The 22,221-nt window shown below is 37.5% G+C and overlaps 2 protein-coding genes across 3 annotated transcripts; one reads left to right on the forward strand and one right to left on the reverse strand.

Moving 5' to 3' along the window:
* Positions 1-1,333: 1,333 nt before the first annotated feature.
* On the forward strand, positions 1,334-13,099 carry LOC137391116 (ankyrin and armadillo repeat-containing protein-like). The gene is made up of 10 exons (XM_068077480.1): positions 1,334-1,543; positions 2,896-3,023; positions 3,276-3,428; positions 5,314-5,585; positions 7,072-8,173; positions 10,098-10,351; positions 10,538-10,694; positions 11,668-11,815; positions 11,924-12,046; positions 12,509-13,099. Exons 2-10 carry the CDS (start codon positions 2,969-2,971, stop codon positions 12,750-12,752), a joined length of 2,508 nt encoding a protein of 835 aa, XP_067933581.1. The 5' UTR covers positions 1,334-1,543; positions 2,896-2,968; the 3' UTR covers positions 12,753-13,099.
* A 649-nt stretch (positions 13,100-13,748) lies between these two features.
* On the reverse strand, positions 13,749-21,656 carry LOC137390226 (all trans-polyprenyl-diphosphate synthase PDSS1-like). 2 transcript variants are annotated; one of them, XM_068076538.1, is made up of 8 exons: positions 21,533-21,656; positions 20,864-20,983; positions 20,637-20,770; positions 17,555-17,811; positions 14,965-15,074; positions 14,586-14,666; positions 14,294-14,488; positions 13,749-14,042 (listed from the first exon to the last, which is right to left on the reverse strand). In XM_068076538.1, exons 1-8 carry the CDS (start codon positions 21,569-21,571, stop codon positions 13,902-13,904), a joined length of 1,077 nt encoding a protein of 358 aa, XP_067932639.1. In that variant the 5' UTR covers positions 21,572-21,656; the 3' UTR covers positions 13,749-13,901. The 2 variants fall into 2 exon arrangements, with proteins under 2 accessions (XP_067932639.1, XP_067932640.1); XM_068076539.1 differs by having other exon boundaries at positions 14,586-14,641; positions 14,928-15,074.
* Positions 21,657-22,221: the final 565 nt, after the last annotated feature.

The raw sequence follows: 22,221 nt of genomic DNA on the forward strand, positions 1-22,221 counted from the left end.
ACTCATGATAGAGACAGTACTGTTTCGGCTATATAATATATGTATATTTATAACATATATATACACATAACAGATAGGCCTACATATAACATATATATATACCGGTGTATATATACATGTATATATCTAGATATATAACATATATATATATATAATGTAGATATATAACTCATATGTGTATACGCATATACATTATATAATTTTAATTCCATGTAAAAAAGAGCATTTCCAATAAAAGCCTAACTGAAAGGTATTCATTGCGATTATTGATCTTTCAGTGTTACTAGAGCTAGACTAATGTGGCACATGCACTCACAGCCTTATTAGAGACACTTTAACAAAACCCACAATCTGTTTGCCAATACTTGTCTATTGAAAGGGAAATCAATAAGTCAAAATGTCAGCTGTGTTTAACAATGCAGAAACGCGTGTCGTAAAGAGTAGATATCACTAGGGATATGGTCGAGCAGACAAACACAGTTTAGATATTTGAAGGCGAGTCACAAGTGGAAGCTGGAGATAATCTTTCACCCATTAAGTAAGTTATAAGAGAGGAAAGCTAAGAGAACTTCTGTGTTCCATTAGGACTGGTCTCATTTGCCCAACTGATGTCTTTAGATATACCACTGGTTACTCAGCTAGTTGTATGAAGTATCATTAGATTGGATTTGACAGGCATTGATAATTTCTAGAATAATTTTGCGACAGGCTGTAGTGTATCTGTGAATAGGAGAAGAATGAGTTAGCGATACAGTGTTGTATTCTTATAGAAAGGTAGTCGCTTTTGAGGAAAATTGGTCACGCTGTCAAATCAGGACTGTCTGCTTGCCACTGAATGAGTAACGACAGCTGAAAGTTGATGACTTCTCCAATTAAAGCTTGTAATTTAATAATTTCATGTATTGGAAACTTAGGCTAAACCATTATTGGAAACTTAGGCTAAACAAACTCATGCTTTTTCTTTTGAAGTTTTTGCTGCCTTTCACTATTTTACTGAAACTAATATTTTATATATCAACAGATAAGTTCATCAGATATTCTTCTGCAAATACAAATCTTTAGCTGCCTCTGTTGCAAGAATTGAAGATTATGAATAGTTACCATGTCAGTGCATGGTACTACTTCTATCAGCATATTGATTGTAGCGGAATGCTGCTAGTGTTGAATACGTTACATTAGTCACTGTTAGGCTTTTCTCTGTCGAGGCTAATGCCATGCCACCAGAGTATTATGTATTTTCAAAATCATTGTTTCTCAGGCAGCTCTACACTGCTCAGCAGAGGTCAATCTCTTTCTATAACAATACCATCATGTCACTCTACAATATCAAACCTTTGACACGCATAGATTACTGCAGTGGAACTTCAATGGTTGCTAAGTGAATATACTAGTATTTGCAGACTGACTGTACGATCATCTCTTCTCAGCATAGATGGCTAGTCGCTGCTTTCCTGCGCTGTCATAAGCTCGTGACAGCTCCTACTTGAGACTGGATCCTACATGTAACATGAAGCTCAATTAGCTACTAATTTCAACGGTCACAGTAAGTTCTAATTGGTATCGATGGCAGAACTAATGCGAGCGTTTGTATGTGGCATTGAGATTGAATGTTGTGCTGACGGTAATTTAGGCCCCAGTAGACCACTTAGGGATCTAAATAAGAAAGTGTGATATTGTGAGGTTTTTTGCGCTGTATTACACCGAACTAGCCAGACAAAGATGCTCGCTGCTGACACGTCTAAGGTGAAGAAATTCAGGGCTGTGTAAGTAGCTTACCACTCCTGTAGGCAGCGGATACTCCGGTAGTAGTAGTAGAGCTGGCTAGAGTAAATACTTCATACAGATTGTTGGCAAAACTGGGTAGAGACCTTTCTAAAGAAAAAAATATTTTGAAATTGCTTATCAAAGCGACCGTATTACCATTGCCTAATTTCTTATCTCTGCCTGTAGATTTTTCTATGAATTAACCTGTTTCTCAGTCTCAGCTATCAGAGAAAAACAGGCTCAGGGGTTATGGTATTAAAAACAAGTTTTGTTTTACTGATTTTTGGTACTAACAGCTGAATTCATCTCATCCCTACATGCAACAATATTTTAAATTACCTAAGCTATAGCACAGCATAGACCAGCCTTGCTGCTGGATAGAAATCAGCTCCATAGCTTATCTCAAGAATGCTAGCGGCAGCACGATTGCTCCATGTGTGAAAACCGTAACTTTCTGTAGCCCAGGTATTTACTTCTTACCTGCTAATGGAATGATGAATTTAAGAACAGCTATAGTTCAGCATATAGCTAGTATAATTGGAAGCTTTCTGGTTTGGTCTAAAATATCATCAAGTTAAATAAATCAAACTATCAGGAGGCTGTCAATAGGTCAAGGTCATAATATGTTAAAAGCTCGACTTTGAAATGGTTTCATATTGAAGTATTTAGTAGTAATGCTTGGTGCAGTGTCTCTGAGCTCAGACTACAGTTACATTTTTCATCAAAAGTGTACTGAGAGCATATGCTAGTATTGACTGACAATATAGTGAGGTGTGGCTCCGTGCTTATTGATATCTTAGCATATTGTCATTCACTCACTTGAACCTTGCTACATGGCTCATTTCTTTAATAGTTCACTACTATAGAGAAAATTGTGAAATAAATGGTTTGTTAGAGGTGATTCAGCATACAGCTGAGAAGTTGTCAGCACCCGCCCAAGTCTCTAGATGGGATTTGCAATGACTTAACAGTAAAAACTATACTCATATATAAACTGCACAATTACTAGCAATTTTGGAAGTTCACAAGGCAGTCATTAACTAATCACAAGGTGAGCTACCAACATATCTATAAACGTGTTTATATGCGGACGTTGTTCATTTCTGTTATTAGCTGGTTTGTTCATTGTAGAGCCAGATCTGCTGTGGTTAACGTTCGCCTCAGTAAATCAGTCTACACTCCTGGTGCTATAGAACGGAGGAAGATGAATGAAGTTGATGAGCATGGATGGGCCCACATTCACCAAGCAGCAAAGAAAGGTTAGTTGTCACCAGCTATATACATAATGTATTCTAGTCACTTGGTGATTGCTGACTAACCTGATGTGCATTTATAAGTCACCATGTCATCATTATGTCTCTCAAAAACAAGGAGCAAGAATTTTTGTTGAAATTTGTCGGTTACTTTCTATTCGAGATGAGGAGGTATTTAGGTGTTCCAGAATTTCTGCATGATTGATTGTTGTTTCTAATTATTTATGCTGGTTGAATGAGAACCTCTCAAATCTTCAGGTTACTTCAAGTCTGTGGAGAAGTTCATACAGGCCAGCGATGATCAGATAGAGTTTGAGACGCAAGATGACTTGAAAGAGACGCCACTTATGGTTGCAGTCAGAGCCGGCAGCAGCAATATGGATACTATCAGCACTATTATTAAACTTGGAGGTACATCCACTTGCTATGGCTGACTTTTAGTTTAAGAACTAGGCAGCCTCTTGTACAGAAACTGCTATAAAATTTTGACCTCTGCCATGACAGGATCACCGGCAGCATAGTTTTACTTTTTCCTATTCCTATTAGTAAGTATTGCATCACTTACTTTCTCCCACCAGCGAAAAGGTCTCCATAACAAAGTGTAACTCTATACATATGCCTCATAGATTCGGTAATTGTTTCTCAAGACGGATAGTATTTGGTCAGGCTTCTAAATGGCCTTTTTTATAAAAAAATTTTTTTTACAGATGCAAAATATCATTTTATAATCCAATCAGCAGAAGGTATCTGCTTTAGATTAGATTTATGCGAGTTGATGGCAGCGCTGTCTTTCCTAAGCAGTTTTATTAAAACAGTTTTGACAGAGCGCTGCAAACAAGCTTCTCAGTGATCAATCTGTCTAATAGTCAGCTATCAGCCCAGACTAGGGTCGTGTAGATGTATGCAGTCACACGTAAGGAGAGTAGTTCAGGCATTCTACTGCCTATAAGAAGATTCCATTAACATGAAATGTATTTATGTATCACTCTATGTATGTATCACTCTATTTATTTATCACTCTATTTATGTATCACTCTATTTATGTATCACTCTATTTATGTATCACTCTATTTATATATCACTCTATTTATGTATCACTCTATGTATGTATCACTCTATGTATGTATCAATCTATTTATGTATCACTCTATGTATGTATCACTCTATTTATGTATCGCTCTATTTATGTATCGCTTTATTTATGTATCGCTCTATTTATGTATCGCTCTATTTATGTATCGCTCTATTTATGTATCGCTCTATTTATGTATCGCTCTATTGGTATTAGTAATCATCATCAAGACGATGTTTTTTATTCCAAGTTAAAAGAAAAAAATGAGAAGACAGAAATCAGGAATTGCTGAGTGAGTAGAACAAGTTTTTATAAGTTGGTAGTCTAATATAATTGTGAAGGAGTCAGGATAGTGAATTGTAGGTTGCTGAAGCAGAAAGTTTATAAACTGAAACAAATGACAGTGAATGTAGCATGTTAGTACTGAATAAATTGTTTTCTCACATTGGATGACAACTTCTTTGAAACATGGAGGAAGTTTTAGAAAGGTTTTATATATCTATCAACTAAACATACATGTACTTCAACATGTCAGCATCCCATCATTAATAATATGGGTAGGTGACTTACCTTTCTCAAAAAGTCTAATTGATTAATTCACCTGGATGCAATTGCTCAGGACTGAGTTCCCTCATGAGTATTATCTTCGTGCTAATCATTAGACTCTGAATAAGAATGGGTAATTGTTTATCAGTTATCGCTTATAACTGGTGCCTTTACAAATCTCCATAGTATCAGTTAATTTCTATGGAAGATATTAGACATGTTTGCAGAAAGTTTTACATTTTCATGACTAGGTTGGTTTTTTAGTACTAGTATTCAGATATGAACACTAAAGAAACGCCAACTCTAACAAACCTCTGTATTAGTAGCCATGTGTGGACTTTTTAGTATACAATTCTTCATGACTGTTCTTCAATATACTGTATGTCTTATCTGATGTAGAGAATTCATGAGAAGTACATCAGATCACAAGTCAAATTTTGTAGGTCTACCAGAATGCGAGTTGAACACTTGATTGAGAATCCGCTATCCAAATCGTTATCAATTTATTGGCAGCTGTGGATATTTTAGGTGGCTTTACTGAATAAAAAGTTCTTTGACTGCCTACTTCTTGGCAGAACCCAAATCTGCTCCTTCTAACTTGGAAACCTTTCTAGTAAACCTCTTGCATTGTAAGCATTATGTTAGTCGATTTGGCGAATGCATTTGCTTCCTGTATAGGAAAACTGGATGCCATCAACAATGTCAATCACGGACTGGTAGAGATCTGTTGCATGGAGGGACACACAGACGTGCTGGACTACTTGCAAAACTTGGTCAGGCCGGAACTGCCGGTATGGAATAACCTAATCAAGTTCTGCGCCTCTGACCTAGAAGAGGAAGCTGAGTGCGCGGGAAAGGCTGCCAGGATACTCACAATGTCCTCTGACGGAGAAATAAATAGCAACTGGAAGCAGATTTACGAATGTGGTGGTGTGAGTGTTCTAGTCAAGGTAGGTCAGCAGGGGGGTCAGCGTCTCACAGTAAGTAGATAGGTTAGACCAAGGTATACAGCTGTACGCTATGAGTAAGTAGATAGGTTAGACTAAAGTATACAGTTGCACGCTATGAGTAAGTAGATAGGTTAGACTAAAGTATACAGCTGTACGCTATGAGTAAGTAGATAGGTTAGACTAAGGTATACAGTTGCACGCTATGAGTAAGTAGATAGGTTAGACTAAGGTATACAGTTGCACGCTATGAGTAAGTAGATAGGTTAGACTAAGGTATACAGCTGTACGCTATGAGTAAGTAGATAGGTTAGACTAAAGTATACAGTTGCACGCTATGAGTAAGTAGATAGGTTAGACTAAAGTATACAGTTGTACGCTATGAGTAAGTAGACAGGTTAGACTAAGGTATACAGTTGCACGCTATGAGTAAGTAGATAGGTTAGACTAAGGTATACAGTTGCACGCTATGAGTAAGTAGATAGGTTAGACTAAGGTATACAGCTGTACGCTATGAGTAAGTAGATAGGTTAGACTAAAGTATACAGTTGCACGCTATGAGTAAGTAGATAGGTTAGACTAAAGTATACAGTTGTACGCTATGAGTAAGTAGATAGGTTAGACTAAGGTATACAGTTGCACGCTATGAGTAAGTAGATAGGTTAGACTAAGGTATACAGTTGCACGCTATGAGTAAGTAGATAGGTTAGACTAAAGTATACAGTTGTACGCTATGAGTAAGTAGATAGGTTAGACTAAGGTATACAGTTGCACGCTATGAGTAAGTAGATAGGTTAGACTAAGGTATACAGTTGCACGCTATGAGTAAGTAGATAGGTTAGACTAAGGTATACAGTTGCACGCTATGCTGGATGCACAAACGTATTTAATTGTTCAACTACATGTAATTGCGTATGGAGCTCTTTATTGTTAGTTGTCTTCACATGGAAACAGCCAATCTCTACTGCTCATTAGAGATGAACTTGCAAAGGATTTTACTAGATTTTATCAAAAAACATTGGTATTTTTCTATTATTTGCAATTGTTTTTGATGTTTGACATTATCTGACTGCCAGGATACTTCAAGATTAAAATTGACACAATTTTATCGCAGTTGAAATGCTCAGATCAAACACAAGTGCGATTATAACCTCTATAGTTGCAAAGAGAGCGACAGAATAGAGACGTATAACGCTGCAACTTGAACGCAATAGCCAACATCAACTTTAGCGACGTTATAGAATAGTGACATAATTTCGCACTTATTTTACTTCTGAAGATTTCAACCGCGATCATGTTTTATCGATTTTAGTCTTGAAACATCCTGGCAGTAAACTCACCTCAAACATCAAAAATAATCGCAAATGATAGCGAATACCGATCCTTTCTGATAAAATCTACCAGAATTGTGTGTAAGTTCAGCTTTAACCCTCTTTTTCCTGCAATTTCTGTAAGTGGACCATTTCCCATGCTCTTGTTTTGTTTGCAGGTGATGAAGGGTGGTATAGGAAATAAAGCCAAGGCTGAAGTCATGTCTTGTTTAATAAATGTTCTAAGGCAGCGGGAGATCACGGACCAGGTTGTAACGTCTGGAGGAGTTGAAGCATTTATTAAGCACCTTAAATCTTCCAACAGTGCCATTGTTCAGCGGTCAGCCACAGCTCTCGCCATCCTCAGCACTGTCAGAGACTATGCTGAAATCTGCTGCAGCAAGGGAGCCATCTCGGCTCTGGTTAGTAGCCTGCGGACAAATGATAAGAGTGAAGTTCTGGTGGCGGTCGTCAAGGCGCTGGGCACGATATGTGAAGGAAGCTCTAGTCGACAGTCAATCCTCAACTCGACTCCGGAAGGCATCGAAAGTTTGTGCAGCACTCTTGAAAACTGCGAAGATGCTGAGTTGCTTCTGGTGCTCTGCCAGTGCATGACTAAGATCGCCCAGCACCACCCAAACAACCAGAGAAGCATCGTGGACTGCGGTGGAGCGAGCGATCTGATAATGCTCGCTGAAATAAAGAACAGAGAGATCCAACTGGCAGCTGTTGACACGATACACATGCTGGCTGATAGCAATCCTTTCTCTCAGGCTAAGCTAGTCGAAGATGGGGTGATCGGGCCTCTCATCAATCTTCTCAACAAGAGCAAGTCTCAAGTTGTGCAAGAGAAAACAGCGAGTGCTCTTTGGTCTCTTGCAGGAGAGGATGGCGATGAGAGGAGAAAGATGGCCTTGACCATGGGAGTGAACCTGCTGATAGACTTTCTCAGCTCCCTTTCTGAGATTCTACATTTTATAGGCAGTGAAGGATTGGGGGTGTTAGCGTACGGCGCTCATAATCAGCAGGACATGATTGCTGAGGCTAATGGAGTCTTCCCGCTAGTGAGACTGTTGAAATCAGAGAAGGAGCATCTTGTCTTGAGTGCTGTCAGAAGCATAAGGCATCTGTGCCTCGGGGTGGGCTACCTCCCTCATGCAGAGAACCAGAAAACAGTTTCACAGGCTAGAGGCATCAAACTGCTGATTGCCCTCATGATTCTCTCCAATAACGACCTAATACAAGTGGAGTCTGCGTTGACCATGGCCAGCGTAGCACTAGGTGAGTTTACTTTGACTATGACAGTATTAGGTGAGGCTACTTGGACTATGATTAGTATAGTATTAGGTGAGTCAACTTTGACTATGATTAGTATATTCTATACTAATCATAGTTAGGTGAGTCAACTCTGACTATGATTAGTATAGTATTAGGTGAGTTCACCTTGACTATGATTAGTATAGTATTAGGTGAGTCAACTCGGACTATGATTAGTATAGCATTAGGCGAGTATAATTTGACTGACTAGTATAGCATTAGGTGAGTCAACTTTGACTATGATTAGTATAGCATTAGGTGAGTATACTTTGACTATGACTAATATAGCATTAGGCGAGTATACTTTGACTATGACTAATATAGTATTAGGTGAGTTTACTTTGACTATGATTAGTATAGTATTAGGTGAGTCAACTCGGACTATGATTAGTATAGCATTAGGCGAGTATAATTTGACTGACTAGTATAGCATTAGGTGAGTCAACTTTGACTATGATTAGTATAGCATTAGGTGAGTATACTTTGACTATGACTAATATAGTATTAGGTGAGTTTACTTTGACTATGACTAATATAGTATTAGGTGAGTTCACCTTGACTATGATTAGTATAGTATTAGGTGAGTCAACTCGGACTATGATTAGTATAGCATTAGGCGAGTATAATTTGACTGACTAGTATAGCATTAGGTGAGTCAACTTTGACTATGATTAGTATAGCATTAGGTGAGTATACTTTGACTATGACTAATATAGTATTAGGTGAGTTTACTTTGACTATGACTAATATAGTATTAGGTGAGGTTACTTTGAGCAAGAACATAATACTACTATCATACAAATTTATTGTTTTCATTCACAGAGTATGTCAGTTGAGTGCAAAGACATTACTAGACCGCCATTACTAGCTTAATTTAATTTTAATTTAGCCCACTGACTTTTTCAACATAGAATTATAGCCCAAGTTCTCAGCCTGGTGCACGCAAATTTTTTAACTCGCTCAAAATGTGGTCACAATTTGGCTAAAGTTAACTTTTTCTTTTCACTTGACAACTCCTCAAACGACTGCTTCAATTTTTTTTTTCAAATTACCCAGATCTTAATTTTGACCAAATCAGGATTAACTTTAATAATAAATGACTCTATTTATTGGTTACTCAGAATGAACAAAATGGCCTGAGATGAAAATAAAAAAACTATTATTTCCAGTTCTATTAATTTGTCTTGTACTGCTTCGCCACTCGAAATTATTCAGTCAGTAGCATATGTGTAAGAATTGAGCCTGCGACAAGAAGTGGCAGCTATGACGTCACAACATACAGAAACATTTAATAAATGTCGTAATAATGAGAGAGTTGTTTCTGCAACTTCCATCTATTGCTATGAAACTGGGGTGTTGTTCAATAATTCTATAGCCAAGGTACTAAAGCTAACTCTGAGAACTTGTGAGTGAGCTTTCTATTTATGATATTTGAAAGCAGAAATTTGCAGCCTTTTAGTATCGCCCTGTGTTGAGTGATCCAGCCATAGACCTATTAACTTTACTGTATAGTTAATAGGTCTATGGATCCAGCTCATGCCAAGCCAGTCAGATACCTTAGCCCAAGTATCTCGACAGTAAGCCTCTACTCACTTGAGCAGATCTTCTCGTAACAAGGGTTGATATAGACTCAGTTTTAGCTGACAGAGACAAGCTATAAACTTGCTATGACCCCCCCCCCCTATCAGCGTACATACTACTGCAGTTTTACTCAGAGCTACCAAAGCCAAGCTTCAGTTATAAGAACCAGTTAAAATAAGCCTGTGTGGGCTGCTCACTAAAAGCTCCAACAACTCTGCTAAGATTGAGTGTCCATGTATGTTTTATGTTTTGCCCAGCTGGACAATACCATGTCTACTTCAGTTATTTACAAGTTAGTCTTTTTTAGGCAACCCTACAGTGATAGAGGAAGTCATGAGCACAGGCCAGCATCTTCAATTTAGCTATGTGCGCATCCTCACCCATCTCTACTCTGAGGACAGCGCTGTAAGGGTGCTAGCAGGAGCAGCGCTTGCAACATTTGCCTATAACAACATGACTCAGCAGCAAATGATTGCTGCTGAGGGTGGAGTAAGGTTCAGTTGCTTCGCTGACTTCCTGCAGTCAAGTGATGAATATCTGAGATGCAACACTGCTTTTCAGGTGAGCCTTCTCTTTACATATTGAACACTTTTTAGTCTTTCACTAAAGATACAACTTTGCTGCCTGTCTTTTTTTTTAGATGCAAGCTTTGAAAGGTTCTTAATAAAGGCGCATTTTAAAGCTCAGAACTTTGTATCAATTCAACAGCATGGACAAACAACTCCAATATAATGTTCTTGTACATAGGTGGTTGTATTGGCAAGAATCATTCCAGATGAAGAACAGGCAGTAGCTTCTGCTGCGGGAATTAAGCTACTGGCAGATATTTTAAATGATTCATCTAGTAAGATCATTCAATCGCTTGCTTCTGACTGTGTCGCTCGCCTTGCCCATACTAGAGCAGGTAGGTCTACCACATACACTCTAGTAAGCAGGTAGGTCTACCACATACACTGTAGTAAGCAGGTAGGTCTACCACATACGCTCTAGTAAGCAGGTAGGTCTACCACATACGCTCTAGTAAGCAGGTAGGTCTACCACATACGCTCTAGTAAGCAGGTAGGTCTACCACATACGCTCTAGTAAGCAGGTAGGTCTACCACATACACTCTAGTAAGCAGGTAGGTCTACCACATACACTCTAGTAAGCAGGTAGGTCTACCACATACACTCTAGTAAGCAGTTAGGTCTACCACATACACTCTAGTAAGCAGGTAGGTTTACCACATACACTCTAGTAAGCAGGTAGGTCTACCAAATACACTCTAGTAAGCAGGTAGGTCTACCACATACACTCTAGTAAGCAGTTATCTCACATATACTCCAAAAGGTATGCTCTAGTAGGCAGGTCTCAGCCATACTTAGGAAGGTCAGTCTCAATGATACTCCAGTAGGAAAATATCTAAACTCAAAAAGCTAGTTCTCCCCTGTACATGATCTGAGCTTCAGTAGGTACATGTAGATCTCACCCATACTTAAGAAGTAAGGTTTCATTTTAATTTACCCCAAGCAAGTCTCACCTGTTGTCGAGTAGGCAGGCCTGATCCATACTCTAACAGCTGAGTGTTATCTGTACTGAAACAGATACGTTTCCGCCATATTTGACTACATAGGCCTTGTTAACAGCCACTAAGCCGAGTATCACTCATAGCTGATAAGGTTGGGTGGGAGTCCATCATTTACTGCTCACATTCTAACTAAAGAAGGCTTCAGTCTGTAAAAGGGTCAAACTTTAAGAGCATGGTTTTATGTAAATATTGTGCATGTAGATTTAGAAATATATATTGTATTCTTGCACCATAATCTCACCTTAGTTTATGCATTTCAGTTTTTCTAAGTATTCAAGTTGCCAAGTTCTACTTTCATTACACTGGCAGGAGTTCCTGAAGCATTAGTTGCCATGGACTGTGTAGAACGACTTTGCAGTCTAATGTACTCAGATGTCACGCAAGTGCGAGGCTGCGCCGCTATTGCCTTAGGCTACTTGTCATACAACCATAAAGCTGAAAGACAACTCCTGAACAGGTAGCTCAAAGTACCTCATGTTAAAAAGAATTGCTTTGATGTATTGCATTGACTCAGGCTCATTACAACACAACTATATTATATTTTATGTGAATTTATTCGCTGTAGGTGCAGAACAGATCCCTACCTCATCAAATGCCTTCGACATTACACAGACAGACACAAAATCTCTAAACGCTTCAAGGATGAGTGGAAACATTATAAAAAGCTGGGAGGACTACCAGCCATACAGTAAGGTCTTAATTGTGAAAACAAGTTTTGTTTCAAACAACATGCTGTTCTCCAAGACCTGACAGGAAAGGCAGCAGCCATCATGTGTATCATCATGACTGGGAGGAGACAAATCATAGAACATTGCAATCTGGTGGCTAGAGCACGTGCATTCACAAGACGCCCAAGCAGATACTCAGTGAATATGACACGCCCATGATACCTTAGCAACATGTAGCAAATGTTCCAGAAACAAGAGAACCTTAGCAACATGTAGCAAACGTTCCAGAAACAAGAGAACCTTAGCAACATGTAGCAAAAATTCTAGAAACAAGAGAAGGGAGATGGCAAGATATTAGGAGCTGTTGAATGAGCATTTTAATATTTTAATTTCCTTCTTTTATTTCTAATAGTTAAAAAGAAAAGTTGTTAGTACTCAACAGTTTGAAGTCAGTGTTAATAGAGTTGGTTTAAATTTTCCAGGGTTGGCCGACCTAACTTGGTGAGCAGAGATTACAGGACACTGGCACTAGCTGTCAAGACAAGACCCCAGCGAGGTGTTCTTCCGGACACTCCCACTTCCTTTAAAGCTGGCTCTGTTAATGACATCAACAAAGCTCCCATTTCTCGAGTCTCGACTGCGACAGCAATGCAAGATACCTCACAGAGTGCAATTATAGAGGAACAACCTATGGCCACTCCTGTTATGCCTGTTACAGCTGAGTGATACCTTGCCTCTGGCAGACCAGCTGTAGGGCTTAATGGGAAATGCTGTGATATGACCATGACAAGGGAATCACTCCCAAAATACTCAGAAAAAGGAATATAGCTAATCCATAAAACCTTGCTATATACAGTAATGCAAACTCAACCCCGAATTACTAACAGTAGCAATTTGACATTTCCAATCGTGTTTGTCTTTGAAGATTTGTTCCACTGAACGTACAAACTTATCTCATGTACTTGTAAGCATTATATGTACATCCAAAGGACTTGTACTAAAATATTGAATTCCGTCCCCATGGGCCATACTCTTCGAGTTAGCCTCCCATGCAGAATGAATAAAACAAGTACAGTGGACCCTCGCCATACGATTTTAATTTGTTCCAGTGTTGACATCGTGAGGCGACAATTTCGTTTAGAGCGGTATAGAAACTCACAGTAATCATCTAATAAAATATACCTACAGTATATTTAGTGGTTATGTTCTGCAATAAAATGTAACGTTACAATGTACTATGTGCAGTACTTACCGTAAGAAGTTCTTACCTTCGAGGCAGACATTTAACATAAACATTTAATTTACTAAACACATACGTAAGCTAAGTTTTAGTAATTATTTTAGTAATTTTACTGAACTTCAATTTTTTCATCAGCTGAAATTTTATGTTTCTGGTTTTGTTTCCACTATAAATAATAACGAACAACGCTGAACTGAACATCGTATCTATTTCATACGTTGTGGGAGGGATTTCGGCAAATAACATATCGACATCTTTGTTATTCCGTTGTATTTAGCACACCGACTGCCAAGTTTGAATTTATATTTCACATGGAGAGGACGAAAAAATATCCTGTTCTACATCGTAAGTTGAAAAATTGTATAACAGGGTCATCATATCCGAGGGTGCACTGTAACTAGATGACTCCTGGTGAGCACATACTAGCTCTCTCACACATAGCTCAAGAGATCACAGAACAAAAACAGACTTATATGCGTAGTGAATATAGTTATATCTATTATTGATATAGATCTCATCGAAAGAATGACAAGCTATTAAAATAGAAATCTAATAGGTTAATCAGAAAAGGATCACTTAAAAAGACACAAAAAAGGAGCAAATATAATGTTAACAATTCAACTAGAATTGATTGCCTATTTAGTCCTGTCTAAAAGTTGTTGAACGTATTCTATCAACTTGTGGCTGTGTTCACTCTCCCTGATGTCTGAGATCACACGTATGGCCTTCTTACCGTACCTGCTAGCCAGTGATCTTGTCTGCTCCAGTCCGCAGCTCTGAAAAACACCGGACCAAGAAGTTAATGTCAAAAAGCAAGAAAAATAGTACTGAGGCATATCAAACGGGTGGAATATTTAGTTTTCAAATTTAATATATATCCCATGTACACATGAAAATCCTTAAAAAAATGCTGCTACCTTTTCTCCAGCATGCAGCCAATAACGGCAGCTCCACTGACTATAACTCCACTTACACAACGCTGCCAAGCACAAAACAAAGAACTTCATCCACGATTGCATAAACAAACCTGCTTCACGAGGTGCAAGGCCTCTTCTACATCTCCATCTTGTGAGAACCTTCGAAGAATTAGTGAGTTCAGCCGGGGAAACTCATGAGCGGCAAAAAGAACAGGGGCAGTAGCAAGCCCGAGCTTTAGATCTGCCCCTGTCGGCTTACCCATATCTTGCTCAGTTGACTCATAGTCTAATGCGTCATCCACTAGCTGCAGCAGAAGTAGTGAAGATTATAGCAAGGTCAAGGCAACAAAAAGGAGTAGTTATAAACTATTCACTACATAAAAACAGCAGTTTATAAAATACCTGAAATAAGATTCCAAGATTCTTGCCATACTCGTATGCTAACTTGATCTTATCCTCTGTTGTATTTGCCAGAACAGTAGCCTGAAGACAAGCAATAAACAAGTCTAAAGCGCTGGGGACTATCATACGACTCCTCCCAATAACAGAAATAGCCTAAACGCAAACCAAGCATAAAAGTTGCATTTTAAGAGAAAAGATGATAGCGTCTACCAATTGGCTTGCATAGCTAAGCTAAACATTGCCAACAAGCTTCAACCGCATATATAAAGATGTTGACAACTATCTGAAGTCACCTAATTAAGAAATGACAACTCCAAAAATTTTCAGCACCACAGGCAGTACCTGCCCAAGTGTAGACAAAGAATGGTATTAAACTTACTGCTTGGCAACTGTTCGCGAGTAAGCTAGCAGTCTTTCGGTATGATTTTTCTATATAGTGATTAAATCTCTCATCCTCATTAGCCTTTGTACCTAGTTGCATGAACTCGCCTACAAATAATAGCCTCTAAGGTAGGGCAACAATTGAACAAGTGTACGTACAAGCTCAGGGCACAATGAAAAAACATGACGATCAGCATTTTAGCAACAGCACCCTGTTTGTAGGTCAAGTGTAATTAGCCACTGTTGTGTCAGCTCCTCTCCGAGTCAATATTCACTGCTATATATAAGAAAAACTCTTGTAACTTTTCCAAGAAATCGCAGTCATGTTATGAAAAAGAAGTTAGTTTCATCTGAACATTCAACCTGCACAAACATTTATGTTGATAGGGTTCATTTATGTTAAATACAGTCAAACAATAACTTATAATTGCCTTTACGTACCAAGTTGTCTGTATTTGATGTAAAATTAGTGCAAACTAGTCCAATATGTCATACAGATTAATAATCGGCATATCATTGGAAATTTCTCAGAACATTACAGTAAGTTACATCATCTATTTTTATCACTCAATCTACTTCAGTTGACTTCTGTTTTTTGGGTTTTGAAGCAAATTCAATGAAATATATATTTTTACAAAAACATTTGCTCAAACGTGTGATGGTTTTGATGATATTGGGTCAAAATGTCAACATACTAAAAGTCGACAACCAAAATGTCGATGAGCACAACATCGACACATAATGGACTAAATGTCGTCAGATAAAATGGCGGCATCCGGAAACTTTCATACTCTTTTCAAAAGTAAATTCCTTCAGCATAGATTTTTTTTTCTTTATAATTTATTGTTCTTTATTTAAGTGTATTTACTCAATTAACAACACAAACTTTTTTACGAATGTCTGATGTCAGGTATTCACTGAAATAATTTTAATCTTGTTGTAAACTGTTCTCTATATAAGTGGTTCACATAAATTAAACATGCATTATATACTTACCAAGATATACAGTAGGGCCTATATACTTACATAAATCTACAGTGTATACTTACCTAAATACACTTAATTGAATATACAGTATATACAGTCATTTGCAAAAGTTTAAGACCACCCTTGATTTTTCCAAAAAATTAACATTTTTGGTATTACACCAAATTTTTTCTTTGTTGTTTACGCTATGATACAAGTTAGAGAATACATAATCTATACTGTGCTTCAGTTACTCCAAATGCTGCTAATGTCAATAATTTGTATGTCGTCCCTCGTTTTCTATTACAGCTTTAAGTCTCCTTGGCGTGCTCTCAATAAGTTTTTCACAAGTCATCGGTGATCTCAGTTATCAAACTGTCCTAATTGCTTCATATACAGCTTAAGCAGTTGGGGCTGCTCTTTTGCTACTTTGTCCTTGACTTTGTATCACAGATTCTCAATTAAGTTGAGATCTGGGCTGTTACCTGGCCAAGCAAGAACTTCGACTTTCATCTTTTTCAGATAATCTATCACCTTATTCAATCTGTGGCAAGGTGCTCTATCGTGAATAAAGACAGTGCATTAATGTACCTCATATATAAAGCTATATTGTGTTCAAAAAGTGTTTTTTCTTTTTCACCATTCATGGTGATGTTTTTATCTAAAAAGTGTCAGCCTGCAGTCCTTTTGACGAACATTGTCTTCCATGCCATATGACTCGGTGAATGTTTTATTCTTATGACAGCTTTATCTGTCATCAAAGCAAGTTACTACTGGTCTACAAATGTGTCTCTTGCGTAATTTAAACTACATTAAATTAGACCTATTTTAGAATAACACGTTTGACCAGTCTTGAATGGTCCAGTGGCTATACCTCTTGGTGACAAATATTTTGGTTTGGCTCTAGCAGTCGGTGCCAAGGCCTGTTTTAAACCATTTTCACCATGTTGTTTAAACTAATATTTGCCACAAAACTGAGCCAAAAATTAAGTAAAGCATTAATCTTTATGCTCGACAATAATGAATCGACTTAAGGAGCGACTGATTGTATAAGGATCGACATTGTGACCATCGACATTGTGACCATCGACATTGTGACCATCGACATTGTGACCATCAACATTGTGATTGTCGACTTTTAGGCTGTTGACATCTATTCATTCGGCATTTTGTCTGCACACCGTTTTTACATTAGAAGTAACTAGCAGAAAGGATTAACTTTGTATGTGAAAGTTTAACTACAGTTTTATAAATAGCTGACTTACAGAGAATGAAGTGGTACAAGCATGTGTACTACAGACAATGGAATGATACAAGCATGTGTACTACAGATAATGGAGTGGTACAAGCATGTGTACTACAGACAATGGAATGATACAAGCATGTGTACTACAGACAATGGAGTGATACAAGCATGTGTACTACAGACAATGGAGTGATACAAGCATGTGTACTACAGACAATGGAGTGATACAAGCATGTGTACTACAGTCAATGGAGTGATACAAGCATGTGTACTACAGACAATGGAGTGATACAAGCATGTGTACTACAGACAATGGAGTGATACAAGCATGTGTACTACAGATAATGGAGTGATATAGGTAGAGAATGACAGCCACCTTGTACGAGGTCCTCCAATATCTGAGACATAAGTTGCATGACACGGTTGTGACGCAACCTGGAAAGATGGAGCGAGGCTGTGCTCATTATATAGTCTCCGGTAATCGTTCCTTGCAGTTGACCCCAGCGAGCAAACGCACTTGGATTGCCTCTCCTGCTCAGGGACTCGTCTATGATGTCATCATGGACGAGACTAGCCGTGTGTATCATCTCGGCTACCATGGCAACAACAAGCTGCTCCTGAGTGGCAGTCCACCTACAGTTACACACTTGTTGTAATAACAGTTTAAACAAAACAATAACTAATAAAACAAATATTTTGATATAAAATCAAATAACGGAGTGAGATGTTACAACAGGTCAACAGCATTTCCTAGATTCCATATAGAACTTTAAAGGGTAACTGGACTTTTGGGCGACAGCCGATAGGGTGACAAACACTTAGGCAACACTTTCGGTTCGAAAGGCGACAACTTCGGACGGAAGGGCAGACCGGCGACAATTCCAGATCGAAAGGGACAACTTGATTTGCAGTTTGGTGGAAGGCCAAGTACAGTACTGTATTGACAAACTGAGATTCTGTCATTGCGCGCAGTGCTTACACATATTTTTGAAGCGTAGCCTTGACAACATTGTTTCCTTTTGTACGAATTTTTTTATAAATAAAAATAGTTGCATGCATCTTTAAACGCCATTGGTGGAATTTTTCTGATTATGCTAGCCCAAACATTTAACAAAATTTTAAGGCTAGTTTAAAAAAATGCATCTAGCTTAATCAATTAAAATACAAAAAATTTGTTTTTGTATCTCCATGTCTGCTCAGCATGTCGACAACCTTGTCTCTGTTTCTTGAAATTTTAGAGTTATCTTACCTCAAAAAGAAATAATTTTCTGGTTTCGATCATCAGAATCCACAGTAGCCTGCGAGAGAAGTTTGCTCTTAGCATGAAATAAAAAGACAATTCCCTATTATTGTGATTTCTCATTCACTTATGGCAAAGGTGATTTCCTTATCTTTGTTTTTTTACAATTATGATAATAATCCAAAGTCATTATAATGCAGACAGATTGTATTTGAGTATGAATATGAAGGCTTTTTCTGACATAGACGTCTAAGATATATCCGTATTGTATTAATTTTGCAGCTTGTCATAAGGAGACTAAGCAACATCACAGAAAGCTTATGGAGAAATGACCTATTTCAAATCATAGAAATCAACTGGTCCTCCATGTTACCCTTAAAGTCATTTGAGATATTTAACCAAATCACTCTTGTCACAGATGCCGATGGCGCACACAACTTGTAGTTTGAGACAATGAGGAGTCATCAACACCTCAAAGACCTTTGTGATATATACTCAGCTGCAGTTGTGGATTAATGCTGCCATGTGCCACATCATAGACTATATTTTGCATTTTAATTCGCACTATAAATCTTTTTTATAAATGACAATTTTAACAAAGGACAGACTTCCTAAAACAACGGAAGATATTACATTGACAGCCGTCGGCTTGAACTCTAATGACAGCTTTATTAAAGAGTGGTGTAGGGAATTTCCTGCTATTATTTTTGTGTATGATTGGAAGTGCTATTATTACTATTAATATATGTATTTTTGATAGTTATATATAAAAACGATCAGCTTTACACGTTTGTATAGATACACCAGAAAGCAAATTTATTAACATGTATCAAGTTAAACTCAGATGTATGTATTTTATTTCTATAGTGCAAATAGAACAAGAGTATACATTAGTTGGAGAGAGTTACAATGAGGGTCCAAATACATAACATGAGCCAGCGATAGTATAATAATCCATCAACCGGGGGTATGCTACCAAATACATGATAACATGAGCCAGCAATAGTATAATAATCCATCAACCGGGGGTATGCTAGTGACTCAAGAATGCATCGCTTCAAAGAAGTTAAAAAAAGTTGGTATCTCCATGATGTCATATGTTAGGCGGTAAGGAATTTCAGACCTTTGCCACATTGATAAGCAACTTGCCGTTTTCACAAGCAGCCAAGGAAGTGAAAAAGAAAATAGTGACTGTCTAGATAACTTCTGAGCATGTAGAGTTGACAAACTCTAGAGTTAAATTTGTGGAAAAAGATGAACAGAAGAATAGTTGAGTTATTAAAGACAGATAAATTTCAGCAGCTTCTTTTGAATAATATCCATCTCAATTAAGTGAATATTTGGTACAAGCTTTAATACAATATGAAATTCTACTGTGTTTAAAAGAATAATGTAATCAGATTAATGAGGATATAAGCGGGTAATAGATGCCAAGGAAATAAGGTAGAGCAATGATGAAAGATGTACTAATGTAAGATTTCTGATCGGGGCATCAATAAAGCTGGTGTCTTGTTAGTGTTCACTACAAATTCACAACAACGTAACAGGATTTAATATTTAGAATTAATGCTGCCCAAAAGTCGCCTCAAAGTCCGGAATTGTCACCCTTCTGTCCGCTGTGTCGCCCTTCCGTCTGAAGTTGTCATCTAAAAGTCTCGCCTAAGCATCTGTTGCCTTAGCGACTGTCGCTTAACCGTCCATAAACCCTTTAAAGGTGTTACTCAAATAAGAATGTGAAAAACAAACATTAAAATTCCAAAACTTAAGGTCACACCAAAAGTAAGTCATTTGTAACATTTGAAAATGGACATGCGTGCTTGCTATGAACTTGAATACACCTCCAGACTTAATAAGTTAGCTCACAAAGTATGTGTACTCTTGTGTGTCAACCTCTATAGCAGCTGGACAATGGATTGGCAGTGTCAGTCTGCAGTATTGAACATGTTCTTATGCATAAATCCTCTGCTACCTTGCCGAGACTGTGTACAAATTATCAAGTTACAAGAAGATTAATGTTTGATGTCGGTTGAAATTGGGTGATCACAACGTATATAAAGAAGACTGTCACATGATTTGCTGTTAACAGATTGTTGTATGTAATGTAACCACTGTTCAAGAACATGTTTAATAATCAGCTCAGCTGTGACGACCTTAATAATTTAAGTAAACCTATAAATGAGCCATCACGCCAAATAAAGAGATCAAATTAGAACCTGACCTTGAACCGCGTGATGAATCATAGTTAAAAGCTTGAGCCGCAGTCAGAATAATAGTAGGTCGAACAGCTTTTCCTAATCCATTAAAATGGTAGTGTGATATGTCCCTGAGTAATGCTGAGTCTGTATTCAAAACCTAAACATTTGCAAACTACTAGCAATAGCAGAATTTATGAAGGCAGCATTAATATGAAAGAATTAGTGATGAAATGATGAAAAGTATACACACATTTTGAATATTTCTAAAAACATCTGCGGTGCTATACTTTGGTGGATGCAACTCAATCCTTTCTTGTGTTGAGTAGGTGAGTTTGGCTGTGCATCTTTTGCAAATACGACCCCACTTGACCTGCAATGAAATTGTATTCATTAATCAACTGAAAATTTACACTATTCATTGCATTGCTAAAAGTTAAGGCCAATCAATTTACTATAATGCTATACAGAGCACTGAGAGTGGTACCAAGTTATTATGAAGAGAGAAGAGAACGTGGTAACATGTTCTATAAACCAACAATATTTTGGTTATTGTTAATAACAGTTTGCTATTTACCAACGACAAAAAAACATTGAAATAGCCTTAATTTTCTGGCAAACTCCTACAAAGAAGGCTAGTAATAGAACAGATGGCTGTTAAATGTTAATAATATATTTCTAACAGATCCAAGAACAGTGGCTGACAATGTGAAGAAAGCTCAATATTTTATATTAGTAACAGAAACTATGTTACGTTAGTAGAAAGTTTAGTATATAAAAATACAAACAATGTCGCACTTTTTTTTAGGTACTTGATCATCAAATTTGTTTAAAATATTCAAGCTCATTCGTATTTCATAGTTAAAAACTTGATAAAAATTAGTAATATGTCTGCACGACATATGTACAAACTGATAATCACATTTAAGCGACCAACGCTGCTGCATATAGCTCCAGACATAGCGCGGCGATGCCTTCAAATGTTCAATCTTCGTTATATAACCTGCGCTCAAATAGTATTGCGTGAAGTCTCATATCTATACCGGTTGCATCGGAAATATGAGGATACAAATCAAATGTTAAAATAGTGCGCGAAACTATCGCTCGATTAACGATTGTCGTTTTCCAGCATTGCCGAATGTATGCGTAATGTTGTTATGTGAAACTGGCCTACTTTCACGTTTCATATGTGATAGTTTCACATTTCGCCAAGGCTTGCTCAGAGTAGGTACCACAATAGGTTTCCATAGGACTACATTACTCATTAGGTGATTCATATATATGCACGGTACTATTATAATATACTATGCTTATAGTCAGAAGCTTTAAAGAAATGCGGATAATAATTTTTAAAAATATAGTTGTATTTACTATTAACTATTACACAAAACTTTCAAAAAACCAAAAACATTTGTTTTTGGCATTTTAATGACATTCCTTGGTAAGTAAATTGTTTTGCTAAATTTTACGATGTTTTGGTGAAATGGACTCACATCTTTTGACAAGTACAGGTAATTCCGAGAAAGATTATACGGTGAAGATAATTCCTAAGCGTTGCTGCAGGCATCATATGTTAAGGTAGTTTTGTTCTATTATATACAAATATAATCT

Source organism: Watersipora subatra, chromosome 3 (genome assembly GCF_963576615.1).
Source record: "Watersipora subatra chromosome 3, tzWatSuba1.1, whole genome shotgun sequence".
NCBI classification, from domain to species: domain Eukaryota; kingdom Metazoa; phylum Bryozoa; class Gymnolaemata; order Cheilostomatida; family Watersiporidae; genus Watersipora; species Watersipora subatra.

Coding starts and splice junctions, on each gene's coding strand:
- LOC137390226 (XM_068076539.1), bottom strand. CDS start 21,571: ATGTCTGGAGCTATATGCAGCAGCGTTGGTCGCTTAAAT. Junction 17,812..20,636: donor GATTCATCACGCGGTTCAAG/GTCAGGTTCTAA, acceptor GTGTAACTGTAG/GTGGACTGCCACTCAGGAGC. Junction 14,043..14,293: donor CCTTGCACCTCGTGAAGCAG/GTTTGTTTATGC, acceptor GGTGTTTTTCAG/AGCTGCGGACTGGAGCAGAC.
- LOC137391116 (XM_068077480.1), top strand. CDS start 2,969: ATGAATGAAGTTGATGAGCATGGATGGGCCCACATTCACCAAGCAGCA. Junction 5,586..7,071: donor GTGTGAGTGTTCTAGTCAAG/GTAGGTCAGCAG, acceptor TTTTGTTTGCAG/GTGATGAAGGGTGGTATAGG. Junction 8,174..10,097: donor CATGGCCAGCGTAGCACTAG/GTGAGTTTACTT, acceptor AGTCTTTTTTAG/GCAACCCTACAGTGATAGAG.